Source organism: Dama dama, chromosome 8 (genome assembly GCF_033118175.1).
Source record: "Dama dama isolate Ldn47 chromosome 8, ASM3311817v1, whole genome shotgun sequence".
NCBI classification, from domain to species: Eukaryota; Metazoa; Chordata; class Mammalia; order Artiodactyla; family Cervidae; genus Dama; species Dama dama.
In genome coordinates this window covers 18385764-18400982 of record NC_083688.1, presented here as the reverse complement: position 1 = coordinate 18400982, position 15219 = coordinate 18385764, and the positions used below count along the sequence as shown (strand labels likewise).

Below are 15219 nucleotides of genomic sequence, written 5' to 3'. Positions count from 1 at the left end.
TGTAGTACAAAAATGGAGGAAACAAAGGGTTAAAAAATAATGAAAGTCTGAATCTCCCCTCTGAGGGGAAGGGGTATTGGTTGTCCCAGAAGACTTCTTTAGTTATTTGAAAGATGTCGTCCTGTGTTTATCTCTAAATTGCTTACTAATCGCTAAACACATGCTCATGCCAATGTTATCAGAGCCGATTACATAGCATGTCACACTTGGTACCCTGAAAAAAATACCAGCAAAAGCTTTCTGCAATAAATAACCATGTGTGCCCTTGCAATCCAAATTTTACTGAGAGAGGAAAATGGCACTGTTTGGAAATATATGCTGGCTGGATTCTTTTTTTTTTTTTTTCCTCCCCCTCTTCAAAGCATATTCAAGGACAATAGAGTGAACCTGAAAATGAGAAAAGTTCAACTTGAAAGAAAATGCCATTTTCCTTGGAGGAGTGAGGTAGTAATTCTTCCTTGAGTTCTTCTCATTAGCGGGCACCCATATTTTCACTTTCAAAGCCTTTATATTTGTGACTGATCCCATGAAGGGCATTGCTCAAGACACACAGGCTCCAGGGCCATCTGCCTTATTTGATTAATGGGGCTATTCTGAGAAATCATGGCCTGGAGGAGACATTTTTAACCAGTTCTGTCAGAAGGAATCACTCCGTATTTACCTTCCACGATTTCAGTGCAGGTTCTCCTGAGAGGTACGTGAGATTTTATAAATAGCCATCATTTGCAAAATGTTCCAGAATATTCTCCTCTGAAATAAGACTATTACACTAAGTAACTCTTTCCATTGTTGACATGTTACCATCTCAATGAAGGGGCAGTCATTATCTATAGGTATAGTATTCAAAAATAAAGCAAGATGCTTTTAAACACCATCAAGGAATAAGTCACTGATGATCAAATTCTAACATAGGTTTAGAGAGAATTCCCTATTTATTCAATTTAATTTTTTATATTTATCTTTAAATTGGAGTATAATTACTTTACAACATTGTGTTAATTTCTGTAAACAAACAATGTGAATCAGCTATATGTGTACATATATCCCTTCCTCTTGAGCCTGGTGGGATGAATTGAGAGAGCATCATTAACATATACACACTAACTACCATGTGTAAAACTGGGGCTTCCCTGCTGGCTCAGATGGGAAAGAATCTGCCTGCAATGCAGGAGAGCTGGGTTTGATCCCTGGGTTGGGAAGGTCCCCTGGAGAAGGGAACGGCTACCCATTTCAGTATTCCTGCCTGGAGAATTCCATGAACGGAGGAGCCTGGCAGGCTACAATCCATGGGGGTCTCAAACAGGAAGACACAACTGAGCGACTAATGCTTTTCATGTGTAAAACAGACATCTATTCAATTTGATCTGTTTTGTCCCTCAGGTTTTCTTTACTTCAAAAAGGAACGCCATATAAAATATGAAACTCCTCAGGTTTTTTAATGCAAACATATTTTTTATTAAAGAATGAATGCATTTATGCTAAAGAGTAGTTTACATTTGTCGTGAAGCAGCAAGCGGATCTCCAGGAGGTGTGCTCCCCTCAATACAACTCCATGCTTATTCTACATGCCTTAGGATGGGACCCACGCTCGGGGGCACACGTTACACACACACAAATGCATAAACGGACACACAGATACACAGACCAAAACACCGACACCACTGCTCTCTGGATTCTATAAACTCTCATTTAAGGCTTCTGTAAGGTGCCCCAGGGCCCCTGACATGGTTACCAGGATTCAAAACAGACTCTCAGAAAGGAGCAGCAGCACCTGGAAAACTGTTCATCTGCTCTCGGCCTTAAATGCGTGGATTTTCACCAATACTTTCAGTCACTCAATGTTGATTCTTTGCATTTGTGATATTTAAAGATCCATCAAACCAAGAAAACTCAGACTGTCTTTGTGAGAAGTTCTCATTAGAAATACCCAACAAACCAGCAACTCTGACCCTAAGAGATCAATCCAATCGGAAGAGAAGGTCAGATTTCCCTTGTGGATGAACATAGGTTCTCTGGATAAGTCTGATTTATAGAATCCGTTCCCTACTCAAGTGCCATGTTGAGTGATGGGTCAACGCTTCCTTAGCGATACCAGCTCAGATATGAAGCTTGCCATGAAAGAGTCATCAGATAGGACCATCAACTAAATAAGTTACCATAAGTTGCAGTTGAAGAAAGGACAGCCCACATGGGCTTTGTATATTCGCTGATTACTCATTCCCTTTTTCCGAACTTTCTGTGGTGGTGGTGGTGGTGGTTTGAAGCTCCCACTTTGTTTGACTGATTCTTTCACTGCGTTGGTTATTATTGTCTTCCCTTTTGATGTCCTGCCATGTCGGTTGAGACTGCAATCCTGTAGGGATAGTGTAGTGAACTGGAAGGGCAGAGAGGATGGATGGGGCAGGCGGAGGAAAGGGGCTATTAGTAGTTGCAAGTATTCTAAGAAAATAGATGAAGTGAATACAATAAGAAGAGGGTGCTACTGGATACACTATGTGTAATAAAAGCATCGCCTTTAACTGTGAATTAACTGCCAACTATCAGGTTGTTAGTTATAAAGCTCAATAAAGCTGTGCTGACTTGCCTACTGAGGAGAGAATCTGAAACCAGCCAGGGGAGAGGAGCTCTGCATTGTTCCTTTAGCCCAGAGGCCTCCTCGCCAGCAGAAGCACTCACCATCTCCCCCCACAACCAGGGATTCTATAGGTGCATCTAACATTTTTGTTGGGTTTCATAAGGCAAGTTGGAATGGTGCATTGAATAACAACCGCAGTATATTTGCCCGAGAGTGGCGAGAAACCGGCATGGAGAACTCCTACAATGGAGGCATTGGAAAACGAGCCAAAAAAAGAAGAAGAAAAGTCTAGAACTTCCCTCCCCATCCACACTCCCACCCTCCTCATAGTCACAGCAGCAGCAGATTTCAATGAAACGTAATTACTTTAATAATACATTTCTTTAGATTTAGAATTGCTCTTCTGAATTTAAAAAGCTTGGTCGGCCAATAATTTGGCAGTCTTTTCATCCCAAATTTGAATCATCGCTTATCCGTCTGTCGTCTTGAATTCCTTGACCAATGCTGCCTCTGCTGAAGCTCTCTCAGTTCACTCAGCCATCGTCAGATTCTAATTCCTGGGACACCTCTTCCGAGGAGCTGTTCCTGTGGATCCGGCCATCGCTCTTCATACTGTGGAAAGTCTTCCTGAAGGCCTCCATCATGGCGTGGGCCAGCTTCTTGGCCTCCAGCTTGCTCTCACACTCGACGGCATGGCAGTCCATCTGGTAGGACAGGTCGTCGTTGATCTCCCTGTAAACCCAGGCGAAGATGTTGGGGCTCACGTTGTGGTCGGCGGTGCAGTAGGCGATGCGGGCCACCTGGAAGGTATCCATGTGCACCGTGGCCTCCCCTTTGTGGTCCAGGTGATGGAGCCACACTTGGAACGGTCGGATTTCCAGGAGGGCATTGGCTGGAAAGACGTCTTCTCGGGCTAATGTGTGCTTCTTCCAGAGCTCGATGACGGGCTTTTCCGTGCAGCCTGACAAAAACTGCATGCCTGTGGTGGGCACCTTACCCAGATAGGTCACCTGCAGACGGAAGAAAAGAAAAAAAAGAGAGAGGTCAACAGTAGGCTCTTGGTTCTAGCTCTTCACTCATGTTCCCAAAGAATCACAGTTCCACTCTAGAACAATGGAGAGATATCTTTGTTGCCCCTTAAAAGAAGAACTATTGGGACTTCTCTGGTGGTCCAGTGGTTAAAAATCTGCCGTCCAATGCAGGGGATGTGGGTTCGATCCCAGACTGAGGAACTAAGATCCCACATACCACAAGACAACTAAGTCATGTGCCACAATTACAGAGCCTGGGCACCACAACTAAGACATGATACAGCCAAAAAATACATAAATAAATATTTAAAATATTTTAAAAAATAATGTCAAAATTTATATATTTTTTCTCCCTAATAAGTTGATCCCTTGACAAAGATACTGAAAATTTATATCAGGGTTAGATTTTTAAAATTTAATTTCTAGAGGACTACTCTCCCTCCCCCAATCTCCTTTTAAACCCAACTCAGAATGAATGATTATGATCTTTTACATGATTTGGCATTTCTTTGAAGTTATAAATCCACTTGAAGTTGATTTTTGACCAAACACACAAAGAATTTAATGGTAAGAAAGAGTCAAAGGAATGTTGCCTCTGAAAAACAAAATCTTTATTAAACTTATCTCCTAGACAGATTCTCTTTGTAAATCTCTCAATGTTTGATTTCACTTAAGCTACTTATTTCTTAGAAAATGCCAAGGACACAAAAATTGTTCTATTTAACTGATGGTCTAAAACATGATTGTTTTCTCGCCAAGGTAATGTTTAAAAAGGAAGCAGTAACCAGTTGTATTTCAATCCAAGCAGTTGTTTGTATCGGAATATAATTGTTTTATAATGTTGTGTTGCAAAATGTATTCTGCTGTATTGCAAAATGAATCAGCTACCTGTGTGTGTGTGTGTGTGTGTGTGTGTGTATCCCCTCCCTCCCATCTCCCCATTCCACCTCTTTAGGTCATCACAGAGCAGAGCTTTTCACTAACCATTCTACCCATAGTAGTGTGTACACGTAAATACTACTCTCCCAATTTGTCCCACCTGATAAAAATGAAAGATCTACAGAGAGGTTAAGATTAAAACCCAGGTTTATCAAATAGCTAGATGAGCAGTATTGAAACAAAGAAAAGTAATTCCAAATGATTCAAATAGTATCCTTTAAAAAACTGATTTATAATATACCAAGAAAAGATGTTCACTCTATCACTTTATTTTTCACTCATCAAGATAGATGCAGACCCTCTATCACCTGGCACATGCATTATGCAAACACATAACCTGGCATGCTGCAGTCCATGGGATCACAAAGAGTTAGATAAAACTTAGCAACTGAACAAGAAGTATGTAATTTGGCTCAAAATAAGAGGCCCAGATATAAACGCTCTTCCAAACACTTTTTGGAAGAGACCAGAAGGAGGTCCAGAGAAATGGTGAGAACTGAGTGAGGACATTTAGCCACAGTGATTCTAAATCAATGTTTCTGTTAAGTGGATGATAAAGGTCACATACAAAGAGTTCAGAACACAGACATTGAGTCCTGTTGCATGTTTCTGTGCTTCACTTCTCTCTTAGACAACAGTTCACCATGTTGTCCCTTTAAAAAGATGACTTCTTAGAAAAGAAGCACAAATGCTGCCCATTCTAGAAATATTTCTTGGGAACCTATTATGCACAATGGCAAAGTGCCAGGTGGGCATGGGGGAAGGGGATGATGGAGAGGTCCAAAATTAGTGGGAAGAAAGTAGCTGAATATTTGTTCAGAGCAGCATCTTTGAGGCCAGTGAGGTTGAAAATAAATCCTAGTTCCTCAGTTCACTGAGTGAGGGGTTCTGGAGAAACTGCTAGCCCTTTGCACACACACAGATACAACTATGATGTGAGGCAGATGGTGGAAAGGGCAGGCAAGCAGTACCACAAAGTTTCTGTTGTTGTTAAGTCATGTCCCACTCTCTGCAACGCCATGGACTGCAGCACAACAGGCTCCTCTGTCCTCCACTATCTCCCGACTTTGTTCAAATTCATGTCCATTGAGTCGGTGATGCTCTCTAACCATCTTATCCTCTGCTGCCTCCATCTCCTTTTGCCATCAGTCTTTTCAGCATCAGGATGTTTTACAATGAGTCAGATCTTCCCATCAGGTAGCCAAATTATTGGAGTTTCAGCATCAGTCCTTCCAATAAATATTCAAGGTTGAATTCCTTTAGGATTGACTGGTTTGATCTTCCTGATGTCCAAGGGACTCTCAAGAGTCTTCTCCAGCACCACAGTTCAAAAGCATCAATTCTTCTGGGCTCAGCCTTCTTTATGGTCCAACTCTCACATCCATAAATGACTACTGGAAAAACCAGAGTTTTGACTATATGGACCGAGGCAAGGTGATGAATCCACTTTTTAATATGCTGTCTAAGCTTGCCATAGCTTTCCTTCCAAGGAGCAAGTGTCTTTTAGTTTCATGGCTGCAGCCATGGTCCACAGTGATTTTGGAACCCAAGAAAATAAAATCTGTCACTGCTTCCACTTTTTCCCCATCTGTTTGCCATGAAGTGATGGGACTTCATGATCCACTAAGTCCATGATCTCAGTGTTTTTAATGTTGAGTTACAAGCCAGCCTTTTCACTTTCCTCTTTCACCCTCATCAAGAGGCTCTTTAGCTCCTCTTCACTTTCTGCCATTAGAGTGGTATTATCTGCATAGCTGAGGTTATTGATACTTCTCCCAGCAATCTTGATTCCAGCTTGTGATTCATCCAGCCCAGCATTTCACATGATGTACTCTGAGCATTTAACAGAGCTGGTGATGGCACCCACCATGCTTAAGGAACACCTCTGGGAAGGAGTCAATGGATTTCAGGGCATCAGGGCTTCAAAGCTCAGACAGGACCCAGCAACTAGATGATGAAGGGCAGAAAGGCGCAGGAAGGTAAGTGCTGCAGTGGGGAAAGTCTTAACTTTCTTGGGCACATGGGGCACTTTGGCCTGACCACACATTTGGCCTAAGACAGCCCTGGAGAAGAAACAGATGGTCTATGACCGCTGGATAAAAACAGGCTGAACTTTGAAAAGTGGTCTTGCAAACAGTCTGAGGAGTAGGGCCTTCTCTGCTCTGGATGGAATGCCACTGAGGGTCTATAGTCTAATGAGTACCTGGATATGATGGAGGCTGTGAACTTGGAAGACTTGACGGATGCCAGGAAGAAAGACAGGTCAGGAAGCTGCCTAGCAGAAGACTGCTCAGGCAGAAAGTGTTGCAACAGCACAACTAGGAAGCAAGGGTGGCCTGACTTAGGAGTGGAGGTGATGGAAAGGACAGGGGAGACACATGGGAACGATATTCAAAGATCAAACTGAAAATCCTTGGCAATACACCGAAGCGGGAAAATGACTGAGAAAGATCCTGCAAGTGCCTGCACTCTCCACGGAGATGACTGCAGAATAGTTCTTTGTCACTCTGGATTTGAGTCACGTTATAAAGATGGCTTTGTGAGGAAACGCACAACATAAGGTTCTTGACTTACTGAAAACATGCTTTCTGTGTATGGTATTTATGATACCTTTATTATTTTTAACAACTTAATTTTTTTTAATTGAGGTGAAATTCACATTATATCATGTTAACCATTTATGATTCAGTGGCATGTGGCCATCAAATGTTATACAACCATCAGCTTGGTCTAGTTCCAGAGTATTTTCATCACCACCAAAGGAGATCCAGTACCCATTAAGCAGTCACTCTTCACTTTCCCCTCGTGATCCAGACCCTGGAAACCACTTATATGATCTCTGTTGCTAGAGATTGACTATTGCGGAGAGTTCACACAATTGGAATCACAAAATATGTGACCTTCTGTGTCTGGCTTCTTTCACTCAGCATAATGTATTCAAGGTTCATCTAAGATGTACCATGTATCAATACCCCTTTCTTTTCTATGACATCTTTACTTTTGAAGTAGAAAAGCAAATGGAGGAAACTAGTTTGAGAGCTTGAAGTGAAAAGCATTCTTTCTTACTGTCCCCTGAGACTAGAAACAGCTATGTTTATATCTGTTATATTTGATAGAAACATTCTTCAGATGGAGACAATCTCCTTTGATGTGCTTTCATCTCTCTTCCTCTCTCTCAAACACACACAATTTAAAAAAAATTATACAGTGACTTCTATCGTGATATAAAGAATAAATTTCTAAACTTTGTTACAATAAGTTGTTTATGATTCCTTCCAATGAAAAGCAGTAATAGTAAAATTAGTAATAATAACATTTTGTCAACTAAGGAAAAACGTATTCCTCATAAATATTTATTATTTAAAAACTAAAGCTTTTAAGGAAAATAACGTTTTATTTTTGGAAGTTTGCTTGAGAGAGTTTAATAAGACAACAATGAATGCTAGGTAATAATATGTAGACATATCTTAAAAAAACAATTTTAAAACACTGAGGTTCAACGTACACACAGATATAATCTCTCGGTACTAAATTTACGGGAAAGTAATCTTAGCGGCTTGTTTCTCCTATCACCTAAACAACTCACTAAGCATAAAGTACCACATCATTGTTAACATAGGTCTGCAGCCAAATCAAGCCACACACTGAATAGTAACAAGAAATCCTTGCATCACATTTTAGGCAAAAAAGCACTTTGTATCCATCAGATCCATCAACAGCCCTGCAGGTAAGAATGGAATTTTATTATCACTGACCTGGATCTTTTTTAATAGGAATACAATTGCTTTACACTGGGTTCGTATCTGCCATGAAACAAAGTGAATCAGCTATATGTATACACACATCCCCTCCCTCTTGGACTCCTTCCCACCCCACCCCACCCCAACTGCCTCCCCCACTAGGTCATCATAGAGCACTAGGCTGAGCTCCCTGTGCTAACAGCAACTTTCCACTAGCTATCTGCTTTATACATGGATGGATGTATAGGTCAATTTTAATCTCCCAACCTGTGCTTAAAGACAGGACCTGTAGATCAGGTGGTAGTCCCAGGTATACAGTGTCTACTGCCAAGTGTTGGGAATTCAGCAATATTGTGATGATCTAGGAAAGCTGCACAGAAAAGACAGCCTAAAAAGACACTCATTCAATTCTTAGGCCACTTTATTATTATATGAGAATCATTGCCATGTAGCTTCACTTTTCAGCCATTTATTTATCTTTCCCATCTCGGAGCTGTAAGAGAAATTTTAACATTGCATGCACACCCTAGAAGCCACGCATCTTCCCGAAGAAAGAACCACATTCTATTGTCTGGTGCTTTTGTAAATGACACTCCCTGCCATGCCTGGGCAGTTCTTAAAACTTCATTCTTGTTTTATAACTGCAGAAAATAAGGTTCAAAACCCCAAACTTCTCAGGTAAAATGGAACACAAAAAATAAGGAAATATATATGTATATGCTTCATGTAAATATATATTATATACTTTTAAAAATATTTATTATATATTATCTGTTTATAGCCCATGGGGTTTCCCAGGCAAGAATACTGGGGTGGGTTGCCATTTCCTTCACCAGGAAATCTTCCCAACCCAGGATCGAACTCAGTCTCCTGCACTGGCAGGCGGATTCTTTACTGAGCCACCGGGGAAGCCCATGTATATATTATCTGGTTTCTAAAACTCAAACACATATAATCTATTTACAATGAAACCAAAGATTCAAGAGGGAGGGGACATATGTACACCTATAGCTGATTCATGCTGATGTTTGACAGAAAACAACAAGATTCTGTAAAGAAATTATCCTTCAATTAAAAAATAAATAAATTAAAAAAAAAACTTTCAATCTAAAGAGTTTCAGACTTTTGGCATCTTTCCAAAAGTTTCCTGTGAAGAGAGAGGCATAAACATGTTCTAACAGCACTAATCCTGAATATTCCATTAGCTTCATCTCGCAAAGTATCACTAAGCCTGCAGATGGAGACGGGCTAAGAGCAGATTATGTGATGACGCCTCTCGACTGCGATATTGACAAGGGCCAACGTTCACACCAACTGTTCGCTGGGGCACTGCCACTTACGTCTGCTCTTAACTGGGATTTGCCAAGGAGGCCAGAGGCTGCAGTGAACAGACATGCCCTTCCTCCAAGCACAGAATTAGCAAACACGCATCTAAAACACCAGAGAAAGGCTGATTCTCCGGTGATGGCAGCAGCTCCAGTCCTGCTGCTTGGCAATACGAGGATTTTAGCAAGGCTCTTAGCTGTGTCCTCTCTTTGATAAAAACGCACTGCATGTGTGCATGCTAGGTCACTTCAGTTGTGTCTGACTCTGTGCAACTCTATGGACTGTGGCCCACCAGGCTCCCCTGTCCACGGGATTCTCCAGGCAAGAATACTGGAATGGGATGCCATGCCCTTCTCCAGAGGATCTTCCCAACCAGGGATTGGACGCCTGTCTCTCACATTTCCTGCATTGGCAGGCAGGTTCTTGATCACTAATGCCACCCAGGGAAGTCCCCCCCAAAAATACGCTGGTGCTGCTGCTGCTAAGTCACTTCAGTCGTGTCCGACTCTGTGCAACTCCATAGATGGCAGCCCACTAGGCTTCACCGTCCCTGGGATTCTCCAGGCAAAAACACTGGAGTGGGTTGCCATTTACCCTGCCCAAACCTTCCTAAACAGTCCCAGTAATGAATTCCTCTCTGCTTCCTATAAGGTGTGACCAACACAAAGCATAAATCAGAGAGTGTAACTTATGTCACTGGGTAAACCTTGGGAAGTCAATGAAACTCTACTTTGTTACCTCTGGGGAACTGATAGCTTTGTCTGAAATCCCATGAGATTACATCAATTAAAAAATATGTTAATAATTTTCGTGTATGCTTAGTCGCTCATTTGTGTCCAACTCTTTGTGACCCATGGATTGTAGCCCGCCAGGCTCCTCTGTCCATGGGATTCTCCAGGCAAGAATACTGGAGTTAGTTGCCATTTCCTCCTCCAGGGGATCTTCCCAAACCAGGGATCAAACCCAGGTCTCCTGCCTTGCAGGCAGATTCTTTACATCTGAGCTTCCCTGGAAGCCCAGATAGTTAATAATTTGGTATATCCTTAGAGCAGGGATCCCCACCCTCTGGGATCTAATGCCTGAAGATCTGAGGTGGAGCTGATGTCACAATAATAGAAATCAAGTGCACAATCAATGTAATGTGCTTGAATCATCCCGACACCATCCCAAACCTCCTCCCTCCCCCGTCCGTGGAAAAACTGTCCTCCATGAAACTGGTCCTTGGTGCCAAAAAAGGTTGGGAATTGCTGCCTTTCAGAAATATAGGAAAAGAATTATCTGAATAAGTTTCCCTAAAAATGGAATAAAAAGAATTCTCTAAGTAGGGTGTTTGAAAATGGAATGCAAAAATGACAAAATGATGTACCAAGACAGTCTCCCCTCAGAACGACCCCTTTAAATCAACCCGGCTATCATCCTAACTGGCCCAAGTTCCGGAATTCTGTCTCTGAGCACTTTCCCCTAATATGCCAATTATTTACTACCTGCCTGCAGATTTCCTAGTTCTCCCATTAAGTTCCCCAGTGTCTGGCATTCACCCATACTGTTGACTATAAGTCAGTGGTAAAAAAAAATCAGGCTTTAAAGTGATTTTCTCTTTAATTTTTTATATTTAGTTTAACAGAACTGTGCCTTATGGCTCTGCTTTTCAAGGGAAATAAATAAAAACTCTTTTAAAAATTAATTCTCTCAAAATACCAAAGATTTAATGATGCTCTGCAGGCAGCCGCGCCCTCTGTGCTTATGAGACCACAGAGGACATGTATCTCAATAAATAGAAACCCTGAAATATGGGGTTTTAGCCAGGTATCCTCTTATGTCAACATTCCAGTAGGGATTTACTCTAAATATACATATAGAGGGATCCCTTCTTGCCCCAGTCTTCCTCGTGTGGGAGACTTGTTTTCACACCCCTTTCCAGGCACGTCCTCCTTGTGAGCGAGAACACAGGACTCAATGTGCAAGGCTGCCTCGAGGCTTCTACCACTGACATAGCTAAGCACCGATGGAGGGTCTGTGAATGAGCACCCTGTCATCTTGCCCGTCTATGAAAGAGGTGAATGTTTTCTCCATGAATAAGTCCCTTCTGAGCCTCGTTCTCAGGAGCCGTGAGCTTCCAGAGTCGCAAAGCAGATGAGAAACACAGAATCACGAAATTGTTCCCTAAATGTCCAAAATGGTAGACAGATATTTTTCAAGATAAGTTCCCGAGGTGCTGCGACAAAGGGACTTGGAAGAAGACGAGAAGATTCTTCAGGAGGAGTCACAACCCATTGGAAATAAATACTGGAATCTTTCCCATGGTTGCAGAAACAGGCTTTGGGCAAGAAACTTATTAAGAATGAATCATTCAGAGAGAAATAAACAAACAGAGAAAAAAAAATGAAAAGTTTTTCCCTCTGTGTCATTCAATGGCATAAACCAATGCCCAGACACAGACGTCTGTAATGTGTGTGAATGGGCTTTGCCCAGTCCCAGTTGAAGTATTTGAGGATATTCGTGGCATGTGAAAATGTGGAGAGGCCATGGAGCCAAGGGGCCCGCCAGAGTGTCTGCATTATTAAGAGTGTCAGATCAGGAGAGACCAGTGTCCTCAGAATTTCTCCTTCCCACCCATGAGTTTTCCAACACCGCAGCCAGCTCTCCATTCATGAATCACTGTTCCCACCTCTGTGGCAAAACAACCCTGGTTTCCCGCTGTGCATCCTACTGGCAGAGCCGGCCCCATTCCATTCCTTCCTCTTGGTGTCCTGTGCGTATTTCATTCTGGCCTGAAACACCCTTGGTGAGGACCCAGGATCATCTCCCCTTAGACTGCACAGCCAGATGGAAAGGGTGATAACAGAGGTCCCTGAAGGAGGGTAGGAGATGGATGATGACCTAAGAAACCAAGCACCTGCTTTTCTAGTCTTCAACCTTCCAGGCTGGATAAGCCCAACTATCTGACTTCAGAGGCTCAACTTTGGTTCACTTTACTATGTGGCTTCTCTGAGAAGACACGTGAAGAACAAAGATTCTCCAGAGGCCTTTCTTGGGATATAAAAGATCTTTTTGTACTTCGTTGTCTGTAGGAGACTTCCTTTCCCCTGCGGACATAAAATAACATGATATGAACACAGGATGGAGAAGACGTAACTGGGAATTCTAATCGTCTTTGGGTTATAAGGCAGAAGATGAGACAAAGAGCCACTCATACTCCTGGGCCAAATTCCAGAGCCAAGCTCTTCTGTTCTCACATGAATTCCCTTCTGCACATTTCAGAGAAAAGGTAAAGGACAAAATCCTGAGATTTATGATGCAGGCTTGAATCTACTCCTTCCTGGCTGGTCACAGAGGAGCAAGAATCCACTAAGCACTCTGAAGAGTGGGGATGGATCCAATATGCCAATGACCTAACAATCCACGCTGCAAAGACCAAAGTGATGCTAACCATAACCTTGAACTTGTATAACATGCTTTAAACCATGAAGACACTATCAAAGGATTAATACTGCTTACGGTGAAATCTAGGAAGTTATTGTGAGAAAAATGAAAGTGATAAGCTTGGGCTTGAAAAGTAAATTTGTTTATCCTGTATGTTCATTTGATAACTATTCACTGAGCACCTACTAGAAACCAGGTGTATCAGTGAATAAAACTGATAAAAGCCCTCTGCCTTCTTGGGGCTGACATTCCAGCTAAACAGAAGATGCTTATGACTGAGTTTATAGAACTCAAAGTTATGTAGACAAGGCTGGTATCAGGGAGGAGAACATGTATGGGCTTCTTTTTTTTTTTTATTATTTTTTTTTTTCCAGTGGGTTTTGTCATACATTGATATGAATCTGCCATGGATTTACATGTATTCCCAATCCCGATCCCCCCTCCCACCTCCCTCTCCACCCGATTCCTCTGGGTCTTCCCAGTGCACCAGGCCGGAGCACTTGTCTCGTGCATCCCACCTGGGCTGGTGATCTGTTTCACCATAGATAGTATACATGCTGTTCTTTTGAAATATCCCACCCTCACATTCTCCCACAAAGTTCAAAAGTCTGTTCTGTATTTCTGTGTCTCTTTTTCTGTTCTGCATATAAGGTTATCGTTATCACCTTTCTAAATTCCATATACATGTGTCAGTATGCTGTAATGTTCTTTATCTTTCTGGCTTACTTCACTCTGTATAAGGGGCTCCAGCTTCATCCATCTCATTAGGACTGGTTCAAATGAATTCTTTTTAATGGCTGAGTAATATTCCATGGTGTATATGTACCACAGCTTCCTTATCCATTCATCTGCTGATGGGCATCTAGGTTGCTTCCATGTCCTGGCTATTATAAACAGTGCTGCGATGAACATTGGGGTGCACGTGTCTCTTTCAGATCTGGTTTCCTCAGTGTGTATGCCCAGAAGTGGGATTGCTGGGTCATATGGCAGTTCTATTTCCAGTTTTTTAAGGAATCTCCACACTGTTTTCCATAGCGGCTGTACTAGTTTGCATTCCCACCAACAGTGTAAGAGGGTTCCCTTTTCTCCACACCCTCTCCAGCATTTATTGCTTGTAGACTTTTGGATAGCAGCCATCCTGACTGGCGTGTAATGGTACCTCATTGTGGTTTTGATTTGCATTTCTCTGATAATGAGTGATGTTGAGCATCTTTTCATGTGTTTGTTAGCCATCTGTATGTCTTCTTTGGAGAAATGTCTGTTTAGTTCTTTGGCCCATTTTTTGATTGGGTCATTTATTTTTCTGGAATTGAGCTTCAGGAGTTGCTTGTATATTTTTGAGATTAATCCTTTGTCTGTTGCTTCATTTGCTATTATTTTCTCCCAATCTGAGGGCTGTCTTTTCACCTTACTTATAGTTTCCTTTGTAGTGCAAAAGCTTTTAAGTTTCATTAGGTCCCATTTGTTTAGTTTTGCTTTTATTTCCAATATTCTGGGAGGTGGGTCATAGAGGATCTTGCTTTGATTTATGTCGGAGAGTGTTTTGCCTATGTTCTCCTCTAGGAGTTTTATAGTTTCTGGTCTTACATTTAGATCTTTAATCCATTTTGAGTTTATTTTTGTGTATGGTGTTAGAAAGTGTTCTAGTTTCATTCTTTTACAAGTGGTTGACCAGTTTTCCCAGCACCACTTGTTAAAGAGGTTGTCTTTTTTCCATTGTATATCCTTGCCTCCTTTGTCAAAGATAAGGTGTCCATAGGTTCGTGGATTTATCTCTGGGCTTTCTATTCTGTTCCATTGATCTATATTTCTGTCTTTGTGCCAGTACCATACTGTCTTGATGACTGTGGCTTTGTAGTAGAGTCTGAAGTCAGGCAGGTTGATTCCTCCAGCTCCATTCTTCTTTCTCAAGATTACTTTGGCTATTCGAGGTTTTTTGTATTTCCATACAAATTGTGAAATTCTTTGGTCTAGTTCTGTGAAAAATACCGTTGGTAGCTTGATAGGGATTGCATTGAATCTATAGACTGCTTTGGGTAGAATAGCCATTTTGACAATATTAATTCTTCCAATCCATGAACACGGTATGTTTCTCCATCTGTTTGTGTCCTCTTTGATTTCTTTCATCAGTGTTTTGCTTCTAAGAGTGCTTCTGATGATTGGAAAACTTCTTCTGGGTTTAAAA

The 15219-nt window shown here is 41.7% G+C and overlaps 1 protein-coding gene across 2 annotated transcripts in view; it reads right to left on the bottom strand.

Annotated features, from left to right (window-relative positions):
• Positions 1–1431: 1431 nt before the first annotated feature.
• The window catches only part of PID1 (phosphotyrosine interaction domain containing 1), a 250542-nt gene continuing 236754 nt past the window's right edge, over positions 1432–15219 (bottom strand). For both annotated transcript variants that reach the window (XM_061148589.1, XM_061148590.1), the window contains exon 3: positions 1432–3585. In XM_061148589.1, the coding sequence (XP_061004572.1) occupies positions 3109–3585 (477 nt within the window). In that variant the 3' untranslated portion in view covers positions 1432–3108. The remainder of the gene's footprint in view (positions 3586–15219) is intronic.